Genomic DNA, 14,767 nt, shown 5'->3' on the forward strand with positions numbered 1-14,767 from the left:
AGCAGCACGCCGATTCCCAAGCACCTACACCATTTTCATTCCCATTAGCAGTGCACAAGTATTCTAATTTCTCTACATCTTCAACAACACTTGTTCTTTTCTCTTTTTTGGGTAATATTTATCCTAACAGATGTGAAATGTCATTGTGGTTTTGATTTGCATTTCCCTAATGGTTAGTGATGTTGAACATCTTTTCATGGGCTTATTGGCCATGTATCTTCTTTGGGGAAGTGTCTATTCAAGTCTTTTGCCTTTTTTTAAAGATTGGGTTTGTTTTTGTTGTTAAATTGTAGGAATTCTTTAATATTTTAGTATATATAAAGTATATATATATTTAGTAAATCCTTTTCAGTTATATGATTTGCAAATATTTCCTTCTATTCTGTAAATTGCCCTTACACTGTGTTCTTCTTCTAAGAGTTTTCTAGTCCTAACTTCTATATTTAGGTCTTTGATCCATTTTGAGTTGATTTTATACATGAGGTAAGATAAGTTCTAAGTTCATTCTTTTGTATGTGGGAGCAAGCTGGTTTTCCCAGCTCCATTTGTTGAAAAGACTGTCTTTTTCCCTATTGAGTTGTTGCAGGACCATATACACAAGGGTTTATTCCTGTGCTGTCTATCCTATTCTACTGGTCTCTATACTCTTCTTTATAACAATACCACCCTGTTTTGATCACTGTGGCTTTGTACTAAGTTTTGAAATTGGGAAGTGTGAAGCCTCCAACTTTGTTCTTCTTTTTCAAAATTGTTTTAGCTATTCAAGCTCCCTTAGGATTCCAAGCAAATTTCAGAATGGATTTTTCTCTCTATGCCAAAAAATATTAGGATTATGATAAAGATTGCACAGAATCAGTGGGTCACTTTGGGGAGTACTGACTTTTTTTAAAACATGTATTTATTTATTTTAGAGAGAGAGCACAGGAGTGGAGGGGAGGGCAGAGGGAGAAGGAGAGAATCTTAACCAGACTCTGAGCTCACTATGGAGCCAGACACGGAGCTCGATCCCATAAGGCCAAGATCACACCCTGAGATCAAGACCTTAGCCAAAACCAAGAGTTGGATGCTTAATCAACAAACCAACTGTGCCATCCCGGTGGCCCAGGGAGTTTGACATCTTGACAACACTAAATCTTCTAATCCATAAACATACAACGTCTTTCCATTTAATGGTGTCTTTTTAAATTGCTTTTGGCAACATTTTCTTTTCAAACACAAGTCTTTCACTTCCTTGATTCTGTTGGTGCAATTGTAAATAGAATTATGTTTCGAATTTCCTTTTTTTTTTTTTAAGATTTTATTTATTTATTTGTCAGAGAGAGAGAGAGAGAGAGAGCACAGGCAGACAGAGTGGCAGAGGGAGAAGCAGGCTCCCTACAGAACAAGGAGCCCGATGTGGGACTCGATCCCAGGATGCTGGGATCATGACCTGAGCCGAAGGCAGCCGCTCAACGAACTGAGCCACCCAGGCGTTCCTCGAATTTCCTTTTTTGCTTGTTCGTTGTTAGTGTATAAAAACACATTCGGTTTTTGTGTAGTGGTTTTATATCTGGCAACTTTGCTGCATTGAGTTGTAAGTTCTAACAGCTTTGTGTGTGTGTGTAAGTGAGAGAGAGAGAGAGAGAGAGAGAGAAATCTTTAGGGTTTTCTACACATAGTATCATGTCATATGTGAACAAAGATAATTTTACTTCTCCCTTTCGAATTTGAATGCCTTTTTTTTTTCCTGGCCTAATTACTCTGGCTAGACTTCCAGTACTATGTTGAAAGAAGCAAAAGAGGTCCTCCTGGTCTTGTTACTGACTTGGGAGGAAAAGCTTTTAGTCTTTCACCATTGAGGCTGATGTTAGTTGTGTGCTTTCTGTAAATGGCTTGTGTTATGTTCAGATAGCTTCCTTCTAGCCTTAGACTGTTAAGTCCACTTTGTTTCTTTAATACACCTGAACTTTCCTTTTCATTCTTCCTCTCTTTCCTTCTACAATCACTACCTCCCAGAAGATCCCCCACTTAACTAAAAATCTAACCTGGAATAAGTTTCTCAAATAGAATTTGCCTTGAGAAGCTCCCTTTAATCAATGATTCTTTTCTCAAGGTGTTGTTTGTTTGTTTGTTAACAAAGACTCAGAAAATTTTTCCATCAAAATTGAGCTGCACTGTCTCTCTGAGCGCTCTTTCTTTGTTCCCAGCTATATAGCCTTTTGCTTTCCATTTCACACCTCACAAATCATCAGCACAAATGTCACTCTTTGGCATAAGATTTTTTGTAAAAACCATTCAGTATGATTCCATTAATTCAAATTTGACAAAAGAGATGGTTTTTCATTCAACTCAATGAGATCCTAGGCAAAAGGTGAGGTATGTGTGGTTTCTTGTCGAGACCTCTACTGCTTCCGTGGTAGAGCCATTTCTTGACAAGTCCACTTTTGTTCTTCTATTGTCTTAGTTCCCCCATCACTAACAAAATCATAGTGCTAATTAAAAGCCAGGCACAATTCTACGTGTTTTATCTCCATTAATTCATTTAAATATTTAATGAACTCTGTAAGGCAAGTGCTATTCCTATACTTTTTTGTTAATGTTTAAAAGTAATCCAGTCAACAGATACACTTTCTCTTAAAAAGTTTCTAGAAATGACCTATTGCTGCCTTTTTTTTTTTTTTTTTAAACAGGAATCTTTCCTACAACCCAATCCAGAAAATTCAAGCAGATCAATTTGATTATCTTGTAAAACTCAAGTCTCTGTAAGTATATACCTATGGGGATAATTTTATGATGACATTGTTATTTATACACTAATAGCTAATAAAGTCTATAAAATTAGATTTGTAGAATCTTTCAAATCAGAAGCTTTATTCCCAGGATATGAGTTAAACACTGCAGAACCATATGGGTGCTCACTAGACTATAAACAGGTAGTTTTACCTTACATATTTATAAACTAAAAATCAGGTAATGATTTTATATTTTTCTATAATCACCAGGAGCTTATATTGGATTGTTTGCTTTGATTCTCTGAAGGCAACTCTGCATATTCATTTCTCCATTGTACTGGTATCTAAAAATTTATTATAGCCACTTTTATCCCAAAGATGCAATATTCTGGATTATGTAAATCAGTACTCACACCACACACACACACACACACACACATACACATCTGTTATGGTTTAAGAATTGCCTTTAAAAGATAAGTTCAGTTCATTTAATTTAAATGTACCCTCAGTAAAATGACATCTTATTAGAAAAAATATATTATTTTAAAATTATTAGAAAAATTTCAAATCTCTCTGCTTTTGTAATATTGTCTGAAAGATAATGTGTGTTCATTTATTCCACAAACCCTTATTGAGAAGTTACTATGCACAAAGCATAGGTTATGATCTATAAGGATCAAAAAAATTCAAATAGAGGAGATATTTGTGTATAAATGCCAGAATCAAAAAGGAGTTGGGAAGTAAGTGCATAGGGCAGGCTGAGTATGAATGTTTGGTTCACAATCAGTGTTAACAGACAGCATTTTGTCACAAAAACTCATTTTATTATATTCTTGTAATATATGTTATTTTGATGATTAATTTGATATTTTTAGCAGCCTAGAAGGAATTGAAATTTCAAATATCCAACAAAGGATGTTTCGACCTCTACTGAATCTCTCTCACATGTAAGCAGATGTTTTTCTTGTTTTTCACCCTGATTTCCATCTTTTATGTTTCCTCATGCACTGTGCTAATACATCCATACCCAAAGCATCCAATCTAGCAAATTTTCTGCTGACTCATTTGTCTAATTTATTATTCCTAAAGTGTTGTTATTAGGTGGGATGATTTTTAGCGTCCCAAGGTTTAGTAGAATCAACGGTGATTTTTTAAATGTCAGAGAACATGAGGGTGGAGGGAAGGCCCTCAGTCATATAAGCTCTCCTTAGCACTGATACCATTCATACATAGGGATGTTTGCCTGATGAGCTAGTAATTTGCACACATGGTATAAGTGCTAACAGATGAAGAAATAGGAACTTATATAAACCACACAAAATAACTGTAAATAATTAATTGCTGTAAATGGAGGAAAGCATGGAGAAAGGAGAAATACTCCTTAGTAAAAAAATGCCGCCAATGGCAGGACATGATTGAAGCAAATGAGTATGGATAAAATGGCAAACTTTGAAAAATCTTTTTTTTTATTTATTTTAAGCATAACAGTATTCATTCATTATTTTTTCACCACACCCAGTGCTCCATGCAATCCGTGCCCTCTATAATACCCACCACCTGGTACCCCAACCTCCCACACCCCTGCCACTTCAAACCCCTCAGATTGTTTTTCAGAGTCCATAGTCTCTCATTTTTCACCTCCCCTTCCGATTTCCCCCAACTCCCTTCTCCTCTCTAACTCCCCATGAAAATCTTTTATTCAAACAGTGTGTATTATGGTGCCATTGATTCTTTGCTTTGGAAACATCTTTCTTTAATTGAGGGCAGTCTTACAGCAGATGTTAGGTTGATCTCAATGCAGGGTAATTAAGTCCCAACAATTTAGAAAGTGTCATGTCCGCCAACACCCCTCTATAATTTTGATTATATTTTAAGTCTAATGCAGGACATTCTTTTTGTTTTCCATAACTCTTCAGAGAGGATGCTTATAAAATTTTCTTTGATTGCACACAACATAAAGCACTCAGACAAATGTAAGCCAAATACAGTTTATTGGGAGAAAATGGTTAGCTCATAAAACCCAAGAAACAACTCAAGGAACAGACTTGAATTGGGCAGAAACCATATCAGATCTAAGGGATTCAGGCAGCAAGAGTTAAACAACAGGACGATATACTGTAATTGTCAAGCTTTTATCTTGTGTTATTACTACAGCTCTCTAAACTATAAAGATCATTTATATTTTTTGCCAGAATACATGGCTTTAGAGGAAAATACATCTAATTTGAACTTCAATTTCTACATTTATTAGAAAATTTTGTAGTAAATAATTTGCCTTCACTGAAGATTCATCTCTTCCTATGGTGGTACTGTTACGTAATGCATGGAGTTTACTTGAGAATTGATTCCTGATACCGAGAAGATGATCAGTCAATGGTGTAGGTGTTGCTGGTAATATAGTAGCAATTACTGATTATCTGGGTAGTGTCTGTATCAATAAAACAGGTCTCTCTATTGATGAAAAAATTAACTCAACAAATATTTATTCAACACCTTATTATGTACCAAAATCTGGTCGAGAGATAAGCATGTGAAAAGGCAGTTACAGCTCACATAATGACTTCTGTAGTAGAAAAGCCATGGAAGTCAGAGAAGAAAACATTTGGCTCTCTCCTCCCCTGAGGGCTGAGAAGCAGGATTAGTTGGAGCAACAAGAGGAGCACGTAAACACTAAAAATCCAATAAAAGTTTCCTTAGATGGATTAATTCTCTCGATCTCATGCTGATGGTTTATTTATGTTTCAAGGCATGTCTTGAAATTCATGGTGCCTATTTGCTGCTCTGACCCATGCATTCTTTTGCAGTGAAATCACAAGAATTCACAAGAATTAAAATTTCAACCTTTAGTATCTTTTGTGTTTTACTTTCCTGTGAGCCTCATATTAAGATGTTTTCTTCCTCCTGATAAGATGTAGAAAAGAAATACAAATGTACTGTGACACTGAATTAAATTTGAAATCTTATTTTATTTTCTCTTTGTGCATCAGATATTTTAAGAAATTCCAGTACTGTGGGTTTGCACCCCATGTTCGCAGCTGCAAACCAAACACTGATGGGATCTCATCTCTAGAAAACCTCTTGGCAAACATTATTCAAAGAGTGTTTGTCTGGGTTGTATCTGCAGTGACATGCTTTGGCAACATCTTTGTCATCTGTATGAGACCTTATATCAGGTCTGAGAACAAGCTACATGCCATGTCAATCATTTCTCTCTGCTGTGAGTATTTCCTGATTGAAGAGGAATTATAGTTTGAAATACAGGAGAGCACTGCTACTAGAAAATAAGGAAACAGAGTGGTAGAAATATGAGATTTTACATTTTCCTCTTTTTTTGCTTCTACGTTGTTTTCATATTCACTGTAATGAAAATCAAATGACTCTGGTGAGAAGAAAATAAGTTTTTAAAACAGGAAAATTCAGTTACCTTACACAGATTAATGAAGCTCTTGTTTATTAGCTTTGTCTTGTAAAGAAGCTCTCCTTCATTAGTTTTCCTCTCTGAAGGCATGTTTTGTTAAAGCCTGTAAACTCTTTTACTATGAATAAAATGACAATCTTTCACAGTCACATTTTTATATCCAGGGTTGTATTTACTTTTTTGTTTGCATCTCTGGATCCTAGGTATTGACTTACCTGATAGCTGGGTTCCTGGTCTCTGAGCTATGAAAATCTCTTCCATTCGTAATTTGAGATATTTGAATTAAAAAAATGTTTTTGGTAGTATTAAAATTTTTAAGTTTTTGAAATGTGATTGCAGAGTACTGTGTTAAATGAAGACTACCAAGAAAAAAAAGTAAGAAACCAGTGGTCAGGCTGTTTACAGTGTGGGTCACATGGCCTGTAATGTAGCCATACTTTCTCCAGCGAGTATCAATCTACACGATGTTTTGCTTTATGTTTACATGCCCAGGCTCATTCAAAGTCTATTGTCTTATTGTTTTATTCATTGCAAGCTACCTAGGAAATAGAAGTCGGAAACTGGTTACTACTTCATATTGTTAATTACAAAATTTTGAGTATGCTCAATTGCTCTGGGGAAGGCTAGAGTATAACTTCAATGTTCAAGGATTAGGACCAGCCTCATCATTTATACAGTGATGTGATTTCAGAAACCTTGTGTAGAATCCCTGTGTAGTAAAAAAAAAAAAAAAAAAAAACTCACCTACTCTCGGATATGAAATATATGCTTAAAAAGCAAAATCACCAAATAGGGCATCACACTGACAACTGATTCTGGGGATGGGAGAGCCTAAAATGAGACAGTGAAAGATGTAAAAAATAGGAAGAGAGAATCAGAGAGAACAGATTTGCTTAGACCAGCTCTGGGTAAATAACTCAAGCCCTTCAAAATTATACTGACTATAGAGCACTTATTTTTTGGTTAAGATTTTATTTATATGAGAGAAAGAGAGAGAGAGCACAAGCGGGGGAGCGATGGGGGAGAAGGAGAAGTAGGCTCCCCAGTGAGCAAGGAGCCCCATGTGGTGCTCCATCTTATGACCCAGGGATCATGATCTGAGCTGAAGGCAGAGGCTTAACTGACTGAGCCACCCCAAGTGCGCCTATGGAGAACTTCTTAATTGTTCCTAACTTGTAAATTGTAGACCCTAAAATTCGTAGTCATTAGTCTACCACAACAACTTCTGAATCATTTTCCCTAGAATTTTGGATGATATCCTTAGCCTGTTAAGCTAGGACCATATTTAAACAGAAGATATGACCCGAAAAATAACATCCCCATATTGGTCCTTAATCAAAGGCTCAACATAATTGCATTTTTTAAAGATTTTATTTATTTCACAGGCATGGGGAGTGGCAGGCAGAGTGGCAGGCAGAGGGAGAAGCAGTCTCCTCGCTGAGCAAGGAGCCCAACTCCAGGCTCAGTCCCAGGATCCCGGGATCATGACCTGAGCCGAAGGCAGATGCCTAGCTGACTGAGCTACCCAGGTGCCCCTCAACATAATTACATTTTATCCATTTACTCAACGCCTCTAGGTAACAAGACCAGAATGGAAAACAAAATAGACAAATCCCTACTCAAACAGAACTGAAAATTTAAAAAAAAAAAAAAAAAAAAGAGGACATGATTATGTAATTAGCTATAGAGGGTGCTGTAAGAGTGGTTATTGAAGAGAGCTGCTGAAAAGGTCCTTACCCATAAACAAATAAAAAGTATAATAAAAAGTACCTCCTCCCAAGTGGAAGTAAATGAGATATTTTTTGCTCATACTGAAAATACTACCACTTATTAATTCCATTATACCTATTTAATTCTCTAAATTTGCAACATCTCCTGGTCCTATAGGTGCTGACTGCCTCATGGGAATATATCTGTTTCTAATTGGAGCCTTTGACCTCAAGTTCCGTGGAGAATACAACAAGCACGCACAGCTGTGGATGGAGAGTATTCACTGTCAGCTTGTGGGATCTTTGGCCATTCTGTCCACTGAAGTATCAGTGTTACTTCTAACATTTCTGACCCTGGAAAAATATATCTGCATTGTCTATCCTTTTAGGTGTTTAAGACCTAGAAAATGCAGAACAATTACAGTTCTGATTCTCATTTGGATTACTGGGTTTATAGTGGCTCTCATTCCATTGACCGATAAGGAATTTTTCAAAAACTACTATGGCACCAATGGAGTGTGTTTCCCTCTTCATTCAGAAGATACTGGAAGTACTGGAGCCCAGATTTATTCAGTGACAATTTTTCTTGGTGAGAAACTCTGTATTATAAACCCTTTTATTCAATTACTAGAATAAATCAAAATGTCAATCTCATTATTTCTTCCAATGTTTATAAATTTTTATTTCAGGTCTTTTTTTTTTTTTAAGATTTTATTTATTTGTCAGAGAGAGTGCATGCAAAGCAGGGAAAGTGGCAGGCAGAGCAGGCAGAGGGAGAGAAGCAGGTTCCCTGCCAAGCAAGGAGCCAGATGTGGGACTCAATCCTAGGACACTGGGATCATGACCTGAGCTGAAGGCAGACACAGCCAACTGAGGCACCCAGGCTCCTTTTTTTTTATTTCGTATCTTCTAACCAGTTTTTCACATTGACATCAGAGATGGATTCTGTCAGAAAAACCCTAAGGGTTCCCCCCCCCATGAATTACCACTTTATCATATAAATTCCAATATGCTCCTTAATGACAAAATGGTAAATACTTATATTTCATGCAGTCACCCTAATAATACTAAATAAAACATATTTTAACTCTTTGCACTTATAATATGAACAAACTGAAAATAGCCACATAAGTCTTTGCCTTGAAAATAGACATACAAGAGTTTTTTTCTTGTAAAGAATATTCTCAGAGGGAGGCTAAAGAAAAAATATATATATTATAAAATATATATTTTATATACAAATATATACATAGTCTCAAAGAATCACTTAAACTGAATTATTTTTAAAAACTATAATGATTAAAAGACCCAGAATATTCGCTGAATCACTATAATCTCATTTTAATATGCCATTTTTGAAATTAAAATTCCCTCATTCCTCATCAGTACAACATTACTTCCATTTTTTGAAAAATTCATTTTTGTGTACTTAAGTGATTCATATGAAAAAATAAAAAACATGTTCATGTTCAAACAGCTAAGAGTATGTATGTTTGTTTTGAAAGTCTGCTCATACACATCAGTAATAATCTTTGTGTTCTAAAACAGGTGTTAACCTGGCGGCGTTTATCATCATAGTTTTTTCCTATGGAAGCATGTTTTACAGCGTGCATCAAAGTGCCATAACAGCAACCGAAATACGGAATCAAGTTAAAAAAGAGATGATCCTTGCCAAACGTTTTTTCTTTATTGTATTTACTGATGCATTATGCTGGATACCCATTTTTGTACTGAAATTTCTTTCATTACTTCAGGTAGAAATACCAGGTACAACTTTTTTTTTCTTTTTGTAAAAAATTAATAAATCTGTCTCTGCAGTGTTCCTCTAAGAAGGAAAATTAAGATTCTTAACACCAACTCATTTTAAGAATTTTAAGTCAGAGTTGTATGCACTTCAGGCTCTGTTCATCAATCGAAAGTTTACTGGGAGGCAGCTGTTCAGTTATTTCTGTAAATGCCTGAAACACAATTTTTGAAATTCCCATTGGAACAAAGTAATGACTCAAATAAATAACATTCTATGTTTTGTAATTCTGATAATGCCATGCTTAAGAAAACCAAACAGGTAAAAATGATTATGAAATATTTACTTCATTTTTTTCTTTTTTTTTAACTTCATTTTCTTTTGAGAACATAAGACATTTTTCTTCCCAGAATACAGAGCAATTTAGAGAACATTATCCCAGAGTGTGAGAGATGATTGAAGATGCATTCCTAGTATTTAAAAATACTGTAAATCATGCTCATTAGAATAGCTACTATCAAAAACACAGAAAATACCACAAATCGGTGAGGATCTGGAGAAATTGGAGCTCTTGTGTATTACTGGCAGGAGTGTAAAATAGCACAGCTGCTATATTGAACAGCATGGTGGTTCCTCAAAAAATTAAACAAAGAAATACCATATGACCCGGCAATTCCAATTCTGGGAATTGAAGTAATTAAAAGCAAGAACTCAAACAGACATTGGTACACTCATGTTCATAGCAGCATTATTCACAATAGCCAAAAGCTGGAAGTAATACAAGTGTCCATCAATGGACGCATGGATAAATAAAGTGTATTGCACACACACAATGGATTATTACTCAGCCTTATAAAGGGAGGAAATTCTGAAGCATGGTAAGACATGAATGGACCTTGAAGACTTCATGCTAAGTGCAATAAGCTAATCATCAAAGGAAAATATTGTATGATTCCACTGTATTAACTACATACACTGTATGACTACTCTAGTAGTTGAATTCATAGAGACAGAAAGTTTGTGAGTGTGTCATCAGGGGTTGGGAGGAGAAGCAGATGACAAGTTACTGTTTAAAAGGTATGTAGTTTCCACTGGGCAGGATGAAAAAGTTCTGGTGGTGGATGGTGGTGATGATTGCACAACTCTATGAGTGTACTTACTGCCACTGAACAGCACACTTAAAAATGATGAAAATGGTAAATTTTATGTTATGTATATTTTACCACAATAAAAAGATGTGCAAAATGCTATTAACTGTGAGTGCAGTATATAGTCACATTTTTAAAAATTATAAATATACAATTTTAATTTTGTTTTATCCCATGGTTGGTGATAATAGTATCTTACATTTTATAAGCAACAAAGAGAGAAAAGAGCATCAATTAAATTATAAGAACAAATCTGAGTTATTGGTAGTTACCTCTGTACTACAGTAATTTTTAAGATAAGTTTAGCCAGCAATGTTTTTACTGAAATAAACATCTAGTCAAAAGCCTAAAAATGCATACCTATGTTTAAAACCAAAGAAATAGCAGAAAAGAAATCTATATATTTTGATAAATACTTGTATGTACTACCCAGCAATTAAAATATTATAAAAGGTGTGATTTGAATGCTAAATGATACTGTTTTTCCTAAAATGAAATCATATCACAATAATATGTAATCACTTGGTGGAAAATGTTTCTACCTAATCGAATACATTAATTGATTATTCAAGAAAAGCTAGTTAGCGAAGAACCCTGTTTTTTTGCAGCACCAGCACTCCCCTCAAACACTGGCACCCTGGAAAGACATCCTGGAAACACATTAGACTTGGTATTTAATTGTGTGACATCAAAGGGAAGAAATTAAGACTCAAAAAGGGGTTTGGGGGGAAACAAGGAAAAGGGATTTCTATACCTTGTAAACATCCATGAACACTGAAACTACTGCATTTTTCTCTTCTAGGTACCATAACCTCTTGGGTAGTGATCTTTATTCTGCCTATCAACAGTGCTTTGAACCCAATTCTGTATACTCTGACCACAAGACCATTCAAAGAAATGATCCATCAGTTTTGGTATAACTACAGACAAAGAAAATCTGTTGACAGCAAAGGAAGTCAGAAAACATATGCTCCGTCGTTCATCTGGGTAGAAATGTGGCCACTGCAGGAGATGCCGCCTGAGTTAATAAAGCCAGCTCTTTTCACAGACCCCTGTGAACTGTCACTAATTTCTCAATCAACTAGACTCAATTCCTATTCATAACTGACTCTGAAAACCATTGCTACATGGGGAATCTTGTGGGATGTTCATGAAGGATTCATTAGTATAAAGTGAATGCCACAAAATTAATAATTTATAATGGCTAAGATAAAGCCATTACAAGGACATGAGGTTGTTTGGGAAAAAAATCAAAGTGATGGGGGCCCGTATAAAGGGAAATAAATTGTGTCAATAATATGTATATACTAGTACATATTTTGCATAGGAAATTAAGAGAAATCTACTTCAGAAAGATTTATTCATTCTTTTGTCATTTATTGAGGACCCATTATGCACGTAACACTGCAGTAAATTTCTGTAAGTGTACAGTATAGAACCTTTTCAATTTACAATGTTAAATTATGTGTAGCTACAACAGAATATACAAAGGGCCATCTGCAGTACTTAGTTTAAGGTAGAGCTTTGTCATGCACATCAACAAACATAAAAATCATAAACACTTGTAAATAAAGGTTTAAGGTTTTGGAATACTAATATAATGAAAAATGAGGAATGAAAAAATGTCTGATTGTTTGCAAAATAGATACTTGTTTTAAGAATTCCTCTTACCTTTCTTGAAGTCCCTGCCTATTTGAGAGGTAATACACAAAATTACTCTGAAAAAAGATGTTCGGATATAAAGTCAAAATAGCACTTCTCCATACATCCTCACATTTACTGTCAACTGATTTTCAGCAGAGATACCAAAACAATCAAATGAAGAAAGAAGTGTGTCTTCAACAAATGATGCTGGGACAACTGGATATTCACATGCAAAAGATTGAAGTTGGACCCCTACCTTACACCATTTACAAAAACTAACTCAAAATTAATCAACAACCTAAATATAAGGCATAAACCTCTTAGAAGAAAACATTTGGGTTAATCTTCAAAATCTTGGATTTAGCAATGGATCCTAAGATGTGACAACAAAAGCATAAGTAACAAAAGGAAAAAAATCAATAAATTGGACTTCATTTAAATTAAAAACTTTGTGCACCAGAGAATGTTATCAAGAAAGTAAAAAGACAGGGCACCTAACTGGCTCAGTAGGTGGACCGTGTGACTCTTGATCTTGGGGTTATAAGTCCAAGCCCCACATTGGGTACAGAGAATTACTTAAAATCTTTTTTAAAAAAGAGGTAAAAAGACAATCTACATAATGGAAGGAAAAATTTGCAAATCATATATCTGAGAAAGAGTTAATACCCAGAATATATAAAGAACTCCTACAACTCAACAAGATAAACAATCCAATTTAAGTGGGCAAAGGACTTAGACATTTCTACAAACAAGATACACAAGTGGCCAATAAACACTTGAAAAGTTGCTCAATTTCAGTAATCATTAGAAAAATGAAAACTGAATCTGCAATGGGATAGATTACACTTTACACATACTAGAAAGGCTGTAATTAAAATAGCAACAACAAAAAAAGTATTGACCAGGATGTGGAGATTGAAACCCTTCTGCATTGCTCATTGGAATGTAAAATGATGCAGCTACTATAGAAAACAATTCGGTTGTTCTTCAAAAGCTGATCATAGAATTACCATGTGATCCAGCAGTTTCACCGTGGGTTAAACCCCAAAGAATAGAAGACAAAACTCAGCTACCTGTATGCAAACGCTCATTGTGTCAGTTATTTACAGTAGATGAAAGATGGAAACCCAAGTGCACATCAACTAACAACTAATAATAACAAAGTGTGGTATATGCATACAATGGAGTATTATTCAGCCATTTATAAGAAAGAAGTTCTGACATATCATCTACAACATGATGCGCATGAAAGAAGCTAGACACAAAAGGACAAATACTGTATGTTTCCACTTCTAAGTAAACTGCCTGAATATGCTAAGCCGTTGAATTGTACACTTTCAATGGATGGATTTTATGGTGTGTGAATTAGATCTCAAAAAAAGCAGTTAAGAGGGAAAAGGAAGGAAGAAAGCTAGAATGCACCGATTCAGGAAGTTAAGGAAGGAAGGGTCTGCATGTACATGTTTTACTTCAAAGAGGAAGCAGTTGTTATCAAGAGTTGGACTTACCTTCCTTTTGCATGGCCAGCGAGTTCACGAGATATTAACTTTTCAGCTAGTTATTGTTCTGGTCTCTGACCTATTGGAATTTTTTGCTCTCATAATTTGAAATCTTTAAATAGGAATAAAATGTTTTCAGGTACTTTTAAATACACCAAAAATATTTGAAACATGAAAATACTGGAATCAAAAATATATTTATTGAATAAAAAATTGTATATATTTCTTTTGAAAGCAAATTGCCTACAGTTTAATTCTATTAAAAATGTAGATTACATTGAGTCCTTTCTGTTCTTACTTGTAATAATACCAATAAATTTTCTACATGAGGGCTATGGTTATCATTTCAACAAAAAAAGTCAGAGAATAATAGAAAGCTATAGTTCTGCTTATAATATTCAATTCTCAAGGACCTGGGTGGTTCAGTCAGTTGGGCATCTGACTCTTGGGTTTTAGTTCAGGTGGTGTTCTCAACATTATGAGATCGAGCCCCACCTGAGGCTCTGCACTCAGCTCGGAGTCTGCTTGGGACTTTCTCTCCTTCTCCTCACTGCCCCCTCCACATAGTCTCTATCTCTCTCTCTCTAAAGTAAATAAATAAATCTTCTTAAAAATATATTCAATTCTCTAAGTACTCAGACTATACAATTTTTTTAAAGCCTACAAAAATGAAAATACATTGGAATTCTCTTATAAAATTATTTTGGGATTATTATTCTTTTTTTTTTAAGAATTTATTTATTTATGACAGAGAGAGAGATCACAAGTAGGCAGAGAGGCAGGGCTGAGCAGAGAGCCCAATGCAGGTCTCCATCTTAGGACCCTGAGATAATGACCTGAGCCAAAGGCAGAGGCTTAACCCACTAAGCCACCCAGGTGCCCTATTTATTA

At 35.2% G+C, this 14,767-nt stretch overlaps 1 protein-coding gene across 4 annotated transcripts in view; it reads left to right on the plus strand.

Moving 5' to 3' along the window:
• RXFP1 (relaxin family peptide receptor 1) overlaps nt 1-14,203 on the plus strand; it is a 100,792-nt gene extending 86,589 nt beyond the window's left edge. For 3 of the 4 annotated variants that reach the window (XM_082727789.1, XM_082727791.1, XM_082727792.1), the window contains 6 exons: nt 2,670-2,741; nt 3,590-3,661; nt 5,702-5,931; nt 8,020-8,430; nt 9,390-9,608; nt 11,536-14,203. In XM_082727789.1, the coding sequence (XP_082583915.1) occupies nt 2,670-2,741; nt 3,590-3,661; nt 5,702-5,931; nt 8,020-8,430; nt 9,390-9,608; nt 11,536-11,837 (1,306 nt within the window). In that variant the 3' untranslated portion in view covers nt 11,838-14,203. The remainder of the gene's footprint in view (nt 1-2,669; nt 2,742-3,589; nt 3,662-5,701; nt 5,932-8,019; nt 8,431-9,389; nt 9,609-11,535) is intronic. The other variant, XM_082727790.1, reaches the window with a different exon arrangement.
• The last annotated feature ends 564 nt before the right edge of the window (nt 14,204-14,767 follow it).

This window comes from Mustela nivalis (genome assembly GCF_964662115.1).
Source record: "Mustela nivalis genome assembly, chromosome: 4".
Lineage (NCBI taxonomy): Eukaryota > Metazoa > Chordata > Mammalia > Carnivora > Mustelidae > Mustela > Mustela nivalis.